The sequence below is a fragment of the Aotus nancymaae genome, unplaced genomic scaffold (genome assembly GCF_030222135.1).
Source record: "Aotus nancymaae isolate 86718 unplaced genomic scaffold, 86718_ANA_hifiasm-v0.15.2.pri h1tg000077l, whole genome shotgun sequence".
Taxonomy (NCBI): Eukaryota; Metazoa; Chordata; class Mammalia; order Primates; family Aotidae; genus Aotus; species Aotus nancymaae.
Genome location: NW_026988492.1, coordinates 15,030,696 through 15,046,836, shown reverse-complemented (window position 1 = coordinate 15,046,836; position 16,141 = coordinate 15,030,696). Strand labels below are relative to the sequence as shown.

General features: G+C 36.0%; 1 protein-coding gene across 1 annotated transcript in view; it reads left to right on the top strand.

Annotated features, from left to right (window-relative positions):
- MALRD1 (MAM and LDL receptor class A domain containing 1) overlaps positions 1-16,141 on the top strand; it is a 609,315-nt gene that overhangs the window by 429,481 nt on the left and 163,693 nt on the right. The window contains exon 32 of the mRNA XM_064368444.1: positions 580-737. Coding sequence (XP_064224514.1) covers positions 580-737 — 158 coding nt within the window. The remainder of the gene's footprint in view (positions 1-579; positions 738-16,141) is intronic.

Sequence of the window (16,141 nt, the reverse complement as noted above, 5' to 3'; positions counted from 1 at the left end):
TATCTGACAATGGCAACAGAAAACAATCCAATTGTGTTTTAATGCGGAAATCTTTGACATACTAATGCATTTGATGAGAAAAGAAGTCTGTTACTCAGAAAAAACTAATTTAGTGACCCTCAGAATCACAGTTCACTTTGCAATTATAGTTATTCATTATTGCCCTGGCCAGTGTCAGAATCAGAGCAACTGAAAATAATATACAATGCCAACCAGTCCTCAATACCTACTCTGTACTTGCTGTATGCACAGCATACAAAGTATTTTATTGCTGGAAACTGACAGGTTTGAGCAAATTAGGAGAATAGGAATACACCTTCATATTCAAAACGAATATTTGGTTACTTTATGAGTCACTGGCTCACGGGAATTTTGTGAATCACATGATTATAGTGACACTTTTTTTGGCTCAGAAGAATTAAATATCTTTGATATATGACTGGCAAAATGAAAATGAGTTCTGTTTGATTGTGTGTATGTGTAAGGATAAAAAGATATCTGTGGTTGGTTTAAATACATTCTGAGTCGTGATAACATGTTATCATTGCACTGAAAATAATTGTATTAATCTATTTCAAGGTAGTGGTCAGCACTTCCTGTACATCAACTCATCTGGCTCCAAGCAAGGATCCATTGCCAGAATTACTACCTCCAAATACTTCCCAGCTAGCCTCGGAATGTGTACTGTTCGGTTCTGGTTCTACATGATCGATCCCAGGAGTGTGGGAATATTAAAGGTACGAAAGAAGGCACAGATTTATGTTCACTGAAATGTGCGTGACATTTTTAAACATTGTCTTTCCTTTTCTTATTTGTATTTTTGTTGGTCACACCACCAACGCTGATGCTATTAATTTCTCATTTTTTTCTGGGCCAATAGGACTTTGGCAAGCTGTGCTGTCATTCATCTTAATCTCATTCAAGATTTATCTCGCTGATGGCTGCCACCTGAACTCAGTTATATTGCATGTTATTTAAAAGATTATCTGGAGATAAAAGAGTCTGGGAAGATTCCACATGTACTTTCTATTAGCAACTTAGCTAGGGACAGTGAAGAAATGTGATGTGAGGCATAATGGTGAAGAAGATAATTTTCTACCCAAAACTCAGTAAAAGAAAAGCAAATTTGAGACTTTAAGTGTATATCAGCTCCTAGTAAAATCGACATGCATGCTCTTTTTTGACTAAGGTAATAATCTGTGCAAAATGCAGATACCTTTAATGAAATAAGTTGCTGCAGTTATACTTTTCATTGTATCAATGAGTTTTTCAATCATCATGCACCGATGTTAAGATCTTGGTTTCTAATTAAATGATTACATATGGGCACACAGCACCTAGTGCTATTAGCTTACAATTATCCATCCTACTTTTTGAATAAATACAATTGGGATTTTTGTCTTTATAGCAAATACTGTTCTTTGTAAATAATAACAGCTGTTATTAAGTGCCACCTTATATTTACTTGTATTATAAACATTCTGTTATCAATTTTAATTCTCACCTTTACCCGATGAGATAACTGTATTTTTCCCAATTTTACGACAAAGAAACTGAGACTCAAAGAGGCTTACTAACTTTTCCAAGATTTCACAGTTAGAATTCTGATTTGAAAAATCTGATATCTTTTTTTTTTGGTGGGGTGAGGTGGGGAAGGGCAGAGTCTTAATCTGTCACCCAATCTGGAGTGCAATGGTGTGATCTCAGCTCACTGCAGCCTTCAACTCCTGGGTTCAAGTGATTCTCCTGCCTTAGCCTCCTGAGTAGCTGGGATTACATGCGTGCCTCACCAGGCCCTGCGTTTTTTGTATTTGTAGTAGAGATGGGGTTTTGCCATGTTAGCCAGGCTGGTTTTGAACTCCTGACCTCGTGATCCTCCCACCTCTGCCTCCCAGAGTGCTGGGACTATAGGTTTGAGCCACTGCACCCTCTCCCTCAAAAATATTATGTCTATTGCCTAGTATTGTTTCTCAGATTCTCTGTGGCTCACCAAATAAGTCAGAAGAGATATATGGGAAAATGGGAGAAAGAATAAAGGCCCTATCAGTTCTAGGCATTGACAGAAATTGAAACTTTTAAGTAAAAATCTAAACATGCAAGGAAAGTGGAGAATTTATCCTGATTCTATGAGAATGTCTTTTTTTTTTTTTTTTCCAAAGGAAGCCAGTAAAACAACAGAGAAAGAGGTTCATTTTTAACAGCTGGGGAGTACGGAGTAAATGCAAAGCATGTAAAAATTTTTAATTTTTTAATAGTTTTTACATCTAATCAATGAATATTCAGTAGATTAGCCTATTGCTTGTGCTAAACTTTATCCAGTGTAATTTATAACCGCTGAACTTGAGGAAACTGCGTAACCCCTTATTTCTACTGACATTATTAAACATGGGTTGCTACAATTAAAGAGGACAGTTGTCTACAGTTGCTCATCAAAGCAAATATCAATGGAAAGGCCACCAGACGTTTTCATATAATGTAGGCAGATTTTGGTCACTTTCTAAGAAAATGTTGCTTCCTCAATTCAAAAAGAGCACCCGTGTATTCTTTAGCTACTCACCAGCTGGACATTCAGTTCCATAGTTACCCAGTTAAGTGGCCCTCTGTGTTTAGTCATGTTTCTGTAAATAGCCTTTGAAATAGAAATGCTGACCTCACATCTTGATTTCTGATACCTGGTTTTGATGCCTACTGATTTTTCTAACCAGAAGGCAGCAGTTAAGTATAACAATGTGTTTCTACTCTGGGCAGTTTTCAGAGAGGTCTATACTGGAAAGAATATTGGCAGGAAATTGATAATCAGCATGATATTGACTTTTCTGCAGCAATGGTCTTGGTGGTGTATTAGGTCATTCTTGCATTGCTATAAAGAAATAACTGAGACTGGTAATTTATGAAGAGAATAGGTTTAATTGGCTCACAGTTCTGCAGGCTGTACAGGAAGCATGGCACTGGGCATCTGCTCAGCTTCTGATGAGGCCTCAAGAAGCTTTTAAGTATGGCAGAATACAAAGGGGGAGCTGTCACATGGTAAAAACAGAGTCAAGAGAGGGAGGTGTTATGCACCTTTAAATGGCCAGATATCGTGAGAACTCACTCACTATCGTGAAGGCAGCATCCAGCCATGATGGATCTGCTCCCATGAACCAAACACCTCCCACCAATCTCCACCTCCAGCATTGGGGATTCCATTCAGCATGAGATTTGGACAGGGTCAAATATCCAAACTATATCAGTGGGGTTGACTGCCACAGTGACTTTCTTTTACTACTTTCATGGGTGGCCTCAGTAGGGCCAATTATAGGCTCCTGTAGCATTTGCTGCAGAGGAAGAGAGGTATTTCTATTTCTTCTGGATTACAAGTTATAGGAGCATAGACTAGGCTTGCAGCTATGGGAGGCCATCTTTCCCCACAAAGGGAGAGAGGTTGCTTGACAAAGAAGCTAACACACAGAGGGACACAGAACTAAAGAAAGAGGAAGAAACAGAAAGGTACCTGATCTTTTTAAACTCTCAATCTCACTTTTCCTGTACTTGTAGAATTCTCTTTTTGTTACTTGCTACTGAAAAAGCCCTAATCATCACAGAAACTCAGCAAAAACTGTTTTCATAATGTGTCCTTATATCACTGATGGATCATAGCAGCTGGGGCAAATCTTATTTTCGCAACTATTGCTGTGGAAAATCTTGACTTATTTGCAGATTGAACACTTTCCTAAGCATGCAGTAATTTTACATGTGGAGAAACCAATGAAGTGGAAACCCATTCTCCCTGTTCTTTGGATTGAGGCTTTCCATCAACATGCTTTTCTTTCACTTGCTAGTTTGTGCTTTCTTATAATCTCTACTTAGAGCATTGTAGTGCTGCAGGACCACCCATTATAAAGGAGCTGTGGACTCATGTTTGTGGTTCTATTTTCACAAATATTTGACACCCAAAGTTCAGTTAATATAATCTGGACCTGTGGTGGGAAAGAACTTCTTTTTCTAAGTAAAAAAGAATTCCTTTTTTCCTTCTCTAATAATGTTGACAGAGCATAAAAAATCTTAAAAGAACAAAATAAATGATTATATCTACTGTTGGTGTGGATGCAAAGAAATAAATATTCATTGTTAGTTGGACCATCAGTTTGCAATTATGCATAATATTTTGACAATTAAAAATTTATAATTTTTATGCTATTTACTAAAACATTTTACATCTAGAAATTTATTGTAATAAAGATAGATATGTATGTTATTTTATTTATAAAGTTTTTTTATCTCAGTGTTTACCCTAGCAAATATTGGAAATCACTTAAACATCAAAAAGTAGGAATTACTAAAATATAGTACATTCAGTCATACTGAAACACTGTAGAACAGTTAATTCTGTGAGTGAATAATTAGTTGTTATAAAAAGAAATGTTTATGATTTTTTAATGACCTAAGCAGATTATTAAGAAATATGTATATTAGTATGCAATTTTTAAAAGTTACCAAATTTTGTGTGAAAATGTGTATATGTCTATGGATATTTTCCCATATAAATATGTGTATATATATATGAGAGGGAAAATAAATAAACAGAGAAATACCTCCTACAGTAGTTTAAATAATTATTTGTACATTTTGAGGTGAAAAGGTTTCTTTTATTATTTTGCAGCCTTATATATTTTATAATTTTTCTACATGAAACTTACATTAGCTTTCTAAAAAAAAATTGTGTATTTCTAAAGGGTCCTCATATTTGGAAGAGTTGAGAGACACTGCCCCAGAATGTACCATAAACACATGGTTAAAAATAGCAAATATGGTTCCAGAGTACATGGTAGATTACAGTTGTCTGAAACTATTTGTTATGTTGATTATATAAATCCTTCTAAAGGGATATGGCAAAAAACATACCTAAGGTGAATTTTCAGAGGCGAGACTTTACGAGGCAATAAAAATAGCAAGACATTCTCAAAAGAGATTCCAAATTATAAATTGTAGGAGTATGTCCCTTGTCAACATAAGTTTTCTGAAATCTCACTAAGTGTTATGCATTTCCTGCTCTTCCAGGATCTGCTCTGTATTCCCGAGAACTACACTCCTTGGCTCCTTTGCTTTCTGCCTTCCTAGATAGGTCTGGTCAATGGAAGGCACCCACCAAAGACCTGAGGACAGGAAAAGAAGACAAGCCTTCCTTCTCTCTCTTCCAATTTTGGATTTAGTCTCTAACTGTACCTTATCTGTGACTCAGCTTCCCCCAAACAGGCCATGCTTCTGTAGGTCCAGCTCCCACAAAGTATGCCTGACAGATTTCCTGTTCTTCCAGCAGCTTGACTTTGGCAACTTTCTTCCTTTGTCCCTCTCGTTTTAGGATGTAAACATTCTACATATGGTAGGTTGCATCATAATTTCCTTGCTAATTTCTCATCTCTTTCGTAACCTTTGTAATCAGTCCCCTATATCTCTATATTAAATGTTAGAGTTGATTTTTCCTGATATAAGTATGCACTGTAAAGAAAACACAAATCTTTTGATGCTATGACCTTACAAAATAGTTAAAAAAAACAAACAAACAAGTAAGCGACAGGTTGAATTTGTCCTCATTACATTAACTTATTTCTGAATAAGGTTCTAGTAGGTATAAACAGAAAACATGTAGACAAACAAAACAGATAACTATCAAACCTTCCATTTGTCATACAGAACTCTGGAGCAAATAAGCATGTTTCCCATGATAATTACTCATCTCCTGCTGAGAGAGGTCTTTTATGTTGAATGGTAAGGAAACCCCTCTCAGAAAGGTGATATTTAGATTTAGAGTTGAAAAACAAGAAGGAGGCAGCCTTGTGAATATCTGGAGAAAGATTGCTCTCAGCAGAGGTTACAAGTTAATGAGAAAGCTCAAATGTAGAAATTTCTGGTGATAGTATAGCTGGAACAACATAAAGAGAGGTAAATACGATTGAAGATGTAGGAAGAGACCAGGTCCTTTAGGACCTTGTAGGCATGATAAGGAGATTCAGTTTTATTCTGAAAACCATGGGAAGCCATCAGAGAGTATCAACATGAAAAATAATATAATCTAATTTAAAAATATATAAAAGGTTTGTTTGGCTGCTGTATGGAAAAGGGCTGGAATCATGGGTAGGAGGAGGCCAAAGTGAAAGTGAAACTTGGTATCTTAGTCCTTTCAGGTTATGATTACCAAATACCATTGACTTGGTGACCTATAAACAACAGATATTTATTTCTTACAGTTCTGGAGGCTGGGAAGTCCAACATCAAGGAGCTGGCAAGTTTGATGTCCTACTAGACCTTCTATTTTGTGACTTCACATGATGGACAAGACAGGGAGAGTTCTCTTCTGTCTCTCCTTTTTCTCCTCCCTCCTCTTTCTCCAGATATTCACAAGGCTGGCTTCTTGTATTTCAAGCCTAAATTCAAACATCATCTTTCGCAGAGGTGTTTCCTTATCATTTGATATAAAATACCTCTCTCAGCAGAAGATGAGTCATTACTTATCATGGGAAACTGGTTTTTTTCCAGGGTTCTGAGTCACACCTGGAACATTTCATAGTTAGCTGTGTTGTTGGTTTTCTGTCATTTCTTGTATTTGACGTCAGTGTCTTTTTAGCACTAATCCCATTCCTGAAGTCTCCCCCTTCATGATCTTGTCACCTTCTGTGGGCCCTACCTTTTAATACCATCACCTTCAGGTTTAGGATTTCAACATGTGAATCTTGGAGAGTAATATTCAGTCCATTGCACAGGGAGAAAAGTGAAGATGATTTCAGAAGTCCCGGGCAACAAAGATGTGGCCTGATTTAAAATGGACTATAAGGATAAACTGAAAACGAATGCCTGTAAATAATACACAGGACTTAGATCTTCACTGACCTTTAAGATAATTTTCTAAATAAAGCATATCTAAATTTTATTAGCATATTAATTAAGTATATCATATAAAGCTAAAGCAGTCAACAGCAACTTGTACAGTCCATGAAATCAAGGTGAAATTAAATTATGATTTTCCTATTATGTTTTAGGGATAAAAAGCCAAACTATGCTGATTTATCTCAGCCTTGAAAGTAGAGGTCTGCATAAAGAAATATTTTATAGAAATTAGGAAGACTTCAATATCTTTTCATTGTAAATGACTGATAATCAGAATAATAAAATGTTCACACAGGCATCAATGTCCTTCAGTTCAAAGGCTGAAGAAATTAGGGAACAATGTTAATTTGTACTTACGTAGTAATTGCTTTATTTTCTAGTAATACCAAACCAGAAGAACTTACAAAGATTAGTTTTTGCCTTTCAACTACCTACTTACATGTCAAATTAAAAGCACTCTTTAAAATAATGGTGGTCACTTTTTGATCCACATTGCCAAAAGCGCCCTAAATGAAACCAAATTAATTTTTCATGGTATTATCTAATTACAGTTATTCAACTTCCTACCTTCTGTCTTGTTTTGTTGTTTGGTGTTATCTCAATCGAGTTAGTCTACAAAAAGCAGTTAATTTGGCACTGGACAAGATAATTTCCCTAAAAATAACTAATATGTTTTATTACCCCAGATTTATTTTTAAAGAAGTGGAAGTGAACAGGTAACTCATAATTTATACTTTTAATAATATTTTTGTAATTTTTACAAATTTCTAATTGCTCATGAAGAAAACTACTTTCCAAAACTTCTGTGATAACAGATAGGTTAATATATATATAAATGGGGTTTTGGAAACTGTTAATATTTCAGAACAACTGGTCTATGGTGTTGAAATAGTCTCTATCTTAGATTTGAGGAGCTCTTAGGCCTAGATGAGTTTCACTAAAACTCATAGGATAAGACATTTAGCATGTAAATGTTCCAGTTCAGAAAACCATTATTGTTGTGAGTTGGTGCTACTGAGTTTTGTTTTGTTTTGTTTCAGTGTAATATTTCAGAAGATAGTAAAAGCAGAGAAAAGAAAAACAGAGATTAATATCAGACTCAGACTTAATAATATCAGATGGTTATGATATGCCATACACCATTTGAAGTCCTTTATCATAAATTAATTAATCTGATTCTCATACCCTCCAATGGGGCAAGTACTGACATTATCTACATTTTAACAGATGAGGCAAATGAGATCGAGAAAGCTTCAGGAATTTGTCCAAGGTCATAGAGCTAGGCAAGTTTTCCCACATGGCCTATCTCTACTCTGTGTTTATAATTACTATGCTTTTCTGCCTTTCAGAACTAGAGGGCTATTTTTATGACATATTTAGGATTTGCATTTTCATTATTCAAAATCGTGTCTTATATTTTCTACCAGTGGTGGTTGATAAAATCGAATTCTTTAAAACGTACTTTGCATATTTTGTGTTCTGCATATCGTAATTTTCAGTATACATTTTGTTTGAATTATATATTTTACAAAATGGCATCATGGTTACTTAAATAGTTAGTTATGTCCCCAAATGCTTAGTGTGTGTGAACCAGTGTGGAGGATGCTCTGTTTTACCAGTAGTTGCCTGTAAGATATTACATTCAATCCTTTTGTTCTGCTGCTTTCTTAAAAATTATTTATTTATTTATTTATATATATTTTTTGAGACAGGGTCTCACTCTGTCACCCAGGCTGGAGTGTAGCGGCACAATCTTCACTTACTTCACTCCTGGGTTTAATTGATCCTCTCAAATCAGCCGTCATAGTAGCTGGGACTACAAGCATGAGCCACCACACCCAGCTAATTTTTGTATTTTATTTTATTTTGGAGTGATGGGATTTGGCCATGTTGCCCAGGTCAGTCTTGAATTCCTGAGCTTAAGTGATCTGCCCACCTCAGCCTTCCATAGTGCTCGGATTACAGGTGCGAGCCACGCACCCAGCATGTTCTGCTGCTTGAGATGATTAACTTTTGAATGAGCTGCTCAAGGACAAGGGCCACCAAGACTGTATCTTCCTTGTCAAACTCACTGAGGGCCCTTCTGCTTGATTTTCTAATCATCTAGAATTTTTCATTACATCTACAATTGTCCTGTTAGAATTGTCAGACATTTCCAGGACCCCTTCTGTAGGTCAGAGCAAGAGGAAATTCTGTTCCCTGTGATGAAAGCAGATATCTAATATTCAGAATAGGAAGTTTAGCAGAGAAGAAAAGGAGTCTTACCCCAACTCAGCCTTTCTTCAATGCAGAATGACTGTGGGCCCTCTGGGGTGTGGTGCAGAGACATGTGGCCCCACAGTGGAAGGTATTTTGAGGTAGAAAGGCTTCTGATACATCATTCAACAACTATTCTCACAACCCATAATAAGATAACACAGCCATATGAATAATAAACCGATGAAATATGGTGCATAAAGAGTTTCTAATAATAGAGGAAATACATTGATATTTTTATTCACTTAATCAGGCACTAGGTTACTATTTATTGCAGTGAAGTAATAATTCAGAAAATGATAATCTTTGTTAATGAGCTGCTAAAAAGGCTCTGGTTATTTTCACAAGATGTTACCATATAGATGAGGACCCAGCCTATCTCATAGTTATCACTTGTATTGCAGAAATTTATCCAGGCATATGTTGAGTGAAAAGAAAAATGGAGAAAATAAAAACCTTAAAGTTTCAAAAGCAAAAAGTATGCTAAGTTGAATATTCACATATATTTACAAAAATATATATTTTCAAATATGAAAAATGAAAGGCCAAGGACAGTGGCTGATGCCTGCAATCCCAGCACTTTGGGAGGCTGAAGCAGGAGGATTTCTTGATGCCAGAAGTTTGAGACCAACCTGGGCAACATGGCAAGCCCTTGTCTCTTTGAAAAAAAAAGAAAGTATTAAGGATAAAAAAAAAAGAAAGGAATTAAGTGGGTGCTAGTTTGTATAACATATGCTTAAGGCAATATAAACATCAGCCTTTTTTGTTTTATTTTCTTTATTATTAACACTGTAAAAATGCATCCTTATGTTATTATCAAAGTTATTGAGTGGCCCTATCAGTGTTCTGTCTATAATTTTATTCATTTTAAAAGTATATTTGAACTAATTTTCTAGACTAACCAGTTCTCTTTCATTTTTATGCTGAACTTCATGGCCATTGTCTTTACAAGTGATGTTAAACTGCTTATCAGTGGTAGCTTTGGAGAATATTAGATGGCATTTAAGAGACATATGCAAATATCCCCATGCATAAAAGGTAGGGAGATATGTGTAGGAGTTTTTAAGTATACCTAATAAATTTCTAAATAGACCTGCAGAAAAGCTAGATTATGCCTTATGTCTGAGCATGTCTCATACTATTTTCAGCAGAAACATGAAAAGTAATATTCTAGGGCAGTGGCTCTTAATGCGTCACCCATTCTGGCACATTGAAATTATTTGTACAACATGACATGAGTAATGTGCTATAGCCATAGTTAAAATGAACCAAGGTGTTTTTTAGTGATTTTTTTCCCTTTCTAAGAATAGATTCAAGATTCTCCCTATGTAATGTCAATATCTTATATTTTAATCTAATATGTTTTATTGAATAAGAGAAAAAGGCAAGTTTTGGTCTGGTGTGCCAGAGACACTTAGGATCTTGCGACAGGGTACACTTAGGAGTATGTCAAGCATACGAGCATCATCTATCACATAGTAAGAATCACCAGCTCATATTACAATTTTAGCAAAGATGGGTTTACAGGTCTTCATGGCAAAGAGATACTTTGATAGCTGAGCTAGAGTAAACCTTGCTAAAATGTACTATGTACCTTCCATTGTGAATAATAGAAAAACATAAACCACAGGATGGCAAAAAAAAAAAAACACTGGCATTAGGTTTGCTATTAAATTATAAATTAGGCAGGATGGGAAGGCCCCACACAAAATGCAAAGGTTGACATTCAAAAGAAAGAGCTAATCTAATTTGACCTTGAAAATAGACTTTCCTTTCAAAATATAATAAAAGTAGAAAAAGAAAAGTGACGTCAAGTCGAAGAGTTGTGCTACTAAAAATTAAAATCAAGTCACAGTTTCAAGACAGATGCATGAGAATTTGCAAAAAAAAAAAAAAAAAAAAAAGTCTTTCTTACACCTGACTACAAACGGACTAGGTACAAAGTCACCTTGAGAAAGAACCTAAATCAGCTTCACTTGGAAGTCTGGGTCTGAAGCTGAATATGACTTCTTTATAAAAACCATTTAATATACCTGAAGCTCAAATAACTTTTCTTTTACATTTTTGTTTCATGAAAGGTACCCATCTTTATTTTCATTAAAGCCAGAGTCTGGCTTTAATGCCTTGTTTAGGAAGCCATTTTCTGTCATAAAATAACAAAATATTCTCATTTGTTTTAATTGTTATACAATTGTGATTTCTAGTTGTAACTACTTTATCTAGTTATAATTCATTTTTCTTTCTGAGTGGTGAGAGGTTAGAATTTTCTAATGACTTTTTTTTTTCCAAATTGCAAGACAGTTGTTCCAATATCATTGACATAATTATTTGTCCTCTCCTATTGATTGGACATGCCTCCACTATCATATGTTAAATTTATATATACAGATGTAAATTTTCTTTAAATGTATGAAAGAATGATAGCTTCTCAGTTGGACACAAAGAGAGGTAGATAAATAGATGATAGAAACACAGAGACAAACCATAATCCTCTCTGTCCCTACTGTTAGAGGCTTAATTTGTCAATGTAGGAAAAAGGTATTTTAAAAGTCTCCACTACAATTATAAACGTCTTTATTTGTCTTTTGATTTTATCCATCTTAGACCTTTATGTGTCGAAGTTACATTGTTCAATGCCTAATGATTCAAGACGGTATGTCTGTTTCAGGAATTAAAACTTTTATCAACATTAAATAGCCCTCTTTCTACTTTCCCTGGAAATCCTGTATTATTTGTTAATAATATGGATATTCTACTGTCTTCATTTTTTGTCAGATACATAAGAGAAAATAAAAGAACTTTGAGCAGTTCAAGAGCCTTATTAATTATTACATCCTAGGAGACATTAGAATGAGACAGCAGTCACACCCTATTCTCCTGGTTTCTTTTTTCTTTCCTTCTTTTTTTTTGAGACAGGGTCTTGTACTGTCAGTCAGGCTGGAGTGCAGTGGTGCAATCACAGCTCATTGTAGCCTTGACTTCCTAGGCTCAAGCAATTCTCTGGCCTTAGCCTCTCAAGTAGCTGGGACTATAGATGTAAAAATCATGCCCAGCTGATTTTTTTTTTTTTAAGAGATGAGGTCTCACTAGGTTGCCTAAGCTAGTCTCAAACTCCTGGGTTCAAGCTTTCCTCCTAACTCAGCATCCCAAAGTGCTGAGATTACAGGCCTGAGCCACCACACCAAGCTTCCTCCCCTTTTGAGCTATGTAGTTCTCTCTTCAAACTGCTTGTGATTGCCCCAGACATCTATAAATTAACTTAATAATGCTACACCAGACACTGTAACCCACACCCTATAGCTTAACAATGCATAGCCAATCAGTAATCAATGTTATTTCTGCAAACCAATGGAGAATTCTTGACAAACAGCTTTGCATCAGCTCACTCCCTGTCCCCATTTTTGCATTTATAAATTCACTTGTAACTGCTGCTAAATGTATACTCAGGGCAACTGGAATCTATGCTCCTGAGTTTCCATCCTCAACCCTAGCCCAAATAAACTCTCTACTTAACATTAATTTCGCCTCACCTTTTAAAATTAATATATATCTTATGTTTAATTATTCCATGCTACTTGGCCTTAGTTATGCCTATTATAAACTGCATATGGCTGGATTGTGATTTTTTCACACAACTTGAGCTTCTAGTTTTTTAAATAAATCAATTCAGTCTTTTCTTTTTTTTTTTTTTTTGAGACAGAGTCTTGCTCTGTCACCAGGCTGGAGTGCAGTGGCGCAATCTCGGCTCACTGCAACCTCCGCCTCCTGGGTTCAAGCGATTCTTCCGCCTTAGCCTCCCTAATATCTGGGACCACAGTCGTGTGCCACCATGCCCGGCTAATATTTTTTATATTTTTAGTAGAGACGGGGTTTCACTGTGTTGGCCAGGATGGTCTCAATCTCTTGACCTTGTGATCCACCCACCTCGGCCTCCCAAAGTGCTGGGATTACAGGCGTGAGCCACCGTGCCTGACCCAGTCTTTTCATATGTGTTGTGATTATGGTTTTTTTGTCATATAGACCTTTTGATTGTGTTTCTACTTGTCTTTTTTAATTTTTATTTTTCCCCTCTACTTGAGTCATTTTGCTTTGTTTTGGTTTTTGTTTTTAGATAGAGTCTCGCTCTTGTAACACAGTAGTGTGCCATTGCACCAGGATGGATCACCAGGCTGGAGTGATCTTGGCACATTGCAACCTCTGTCTCCCGGGCTCAAGAGATTCTTTTGCCTCAACCTCCTGAGTAGCTGGGACTACAGGCGCCTGCCACCACACCTGGCTAATTTTTGTATTTTTAGTAGAGACAGGGTTTCATCATGTTGGCCAGGTTGGTCTCAAACTCCTGACCTCAAATGATTTGCTCACATAATCCTCCCAAAGGGCTGGAATTACAGATGTGAGCCACCACACCAGGCCTACTTGAGTCTTTAGATGGGTTGGCTAGATTTCGTTTGTTCTTTCTTATTTCCAGTGTTTATAAGTTTTAATTGCTGCACCCTTTTTTTCTAAATTGGACACAATTTTTATTGTCTATTAAAGTATTTATCTATTATGAATGAAAAATAATCGCACACTTCTAACCTACCCACCACCCAAGTAAAAGAAGATCTTTGGCAAGATTTGATTAGCCTGAATCATCCTCTCTAACAGCTCAATGACTTATCAAAATTGTCTGAAAATGTAAATAATTTGTCTAAATTGTCTAAAGCATAAATAAGTCATCTACCTTCTTGGCAATCATATTTATAAAAATGGTCAAGACCTCTGTTCAGTTTTTTAGTTCACAGTTTATTATCATCAAATAAAACTATGCATTTTACTTGATAATATCAAGCAGTGGGCAAGTTATCTTTGCTCACTACTCTTTATTAATGCCTATGCAATCTACTGTATTAGATTCTTTTTGTTTGATATGCACATTAGCTTGCTGGAGTGTAGGACTGGGTGGCTTCAACAATAGAAATGTATTTCCTTCCAGTCATGGAGGCTGAAAGTCCAAGATCAAGGTGTCAGCAAGTGTGGGTTCTTCTGAGACTCCTTCCTTGACTGATCACTGGTCACCTTCCCACTGTCCTCACAAGGTCTTCCCTCTATGGAAGCATATCCTTCATGTTTCTTCTTATGTCTAAATGTTTTCTTTTTATGATGGCAGCATTCACATCGGATTAGGACCTACTCTGACAGCCTCATTATAACTTAGTGAGGCCCTGTGTCCAAATACAGTCACATTCTGAGGTACTGGGGTTTAGGGCTGCAACATGAACTTTAGGCGAACACATTCATCCTGTAACAACACGTTTTGCTCATGTGCATTTCAGATAAATGCTAACCTTTTGAGTTCCTGATTGAAGAAAAAAAATCGTGTCTATATGGGAAAGATTGGTTGGGTATAGATTATTTTTCCTTATGTAATTGAAGATGTGGCTATATTGCATGCTAATATCCAGTACCTGCCTACCTTTTAGACTGATGTTTGTCTGATTATTTCTCCTTCAGGATTTTTACACTACCTATTTTTACCCATAAGTAAATAAAATGTCATTTTTATTCCCTGGAATCTATAAATTTTCCTGGAAATTTAGTGAGTCCTCAACATTTGTCACCTTAGAGAGATTTTTATCTGTAATTTACTTTGTTATCTCCTTCTAGGAAAACTATTAGACAGATCTGCAAACGTCTGAACCTTTCCCCACTAACCCCTAACATAAATTCACAAAGTTTTCAGCTCTTGGTCCTCTGGCACTGTGGTCTAGAGGATCACTTCTTTCAGTTTTCCAGTTCACTTTTTGGTATTTAATCTGGGTCAGTTCTGCTATTCAGTCTATCTCTGGGAGTTTTATTTTTACAGTCAAACTGTTAATTTCCAAGAACTCTGAATGCTTACCTTTCATATTTGCCTGTTAGATATGATTGACACCCAAATCTCTTAAGGGAGTTAATTATATTTCTTTCTTTCTTTTCCCATTGGTTCCATTAACAGTCTTCCCCATGGTGTTCAGTATTCTGTTTAATGTAGTCTCTATTTTACGGTTTTTCACAACTGTCTGGTTACTTAGTATTAGTATTCTATTTCTATAGGTAAATGAGTCTAGATTGAATAATATTATTATATGTGTTTTGTCTTCTCACACCAAGTAAAAAATTCCCTTCCCCTAACAGTGAATATGCATTCTGATTCAGGATCTCTGTTTCACATTGCTTTGATGTAAAGGATTAGCTGTTTTCTAGTGTGTTTGTGTTTATAATGTATTGTCAGCTTGTTTATGTGTTGAAGGAAGTACACATATTTTATGGCAGTCGTAAGGGACATTGCATCATTTCTCTGGTCTCAGTACAAACTCTTGGAAACTCCTGTGTCAGAGCTCCATTTCAGCAATATTTATCCATCTCGTCTGTTCTGGGTACAAATGCTAGAATCAGCAACTCCTAACCCAAGGAATCGATCTGACTTTTCTGGAGTTGGATTAATTACCAGATGGCGATGTATGCATGACTCCTTCTCTTTGGTCTTCATCTGTTTGAGTTTTTCCGGAATTTGGCTGGAACAGTTCACATTTTTGTCGTTGCTACTGCTCTTTTCTTTTACCTGTAGGTGTTTGCACACGTCTCAGTTCTGTTTATGTATTTTCATCAGTTTCCATTTGATTTAAAACGTCCTGAAAGTCCTGGCTATTTTTGTAAGCTAGTACCTGTGATCCTGATTTTCCAGTGCTTCTGTGGATTTGTGTCAGTGTTTTTCCTGTCTTTCCAGTGGAAAATTTTGGGGGAGTATAGCTAAGCATGTGTTTTTAGTTAGCCATCAGAACCAGAAATGATTTTTCTAAATATTTACAATTTTTAAAGAACCTACTAAAAGAACAGTAATTCTGCTCACAAATTCATTTTTTTTTCTGTGTGCTGTTTTTCAGTGTAAATTTTCCTTCAATTTGAGGGAAGGTGTTTCGAAGGCATTCTGAATGTGATCTCTGCAGTGATATTGTTCATTGAGAGAAAAGACTGTGTCAGGCTAACATTAAATGCTACA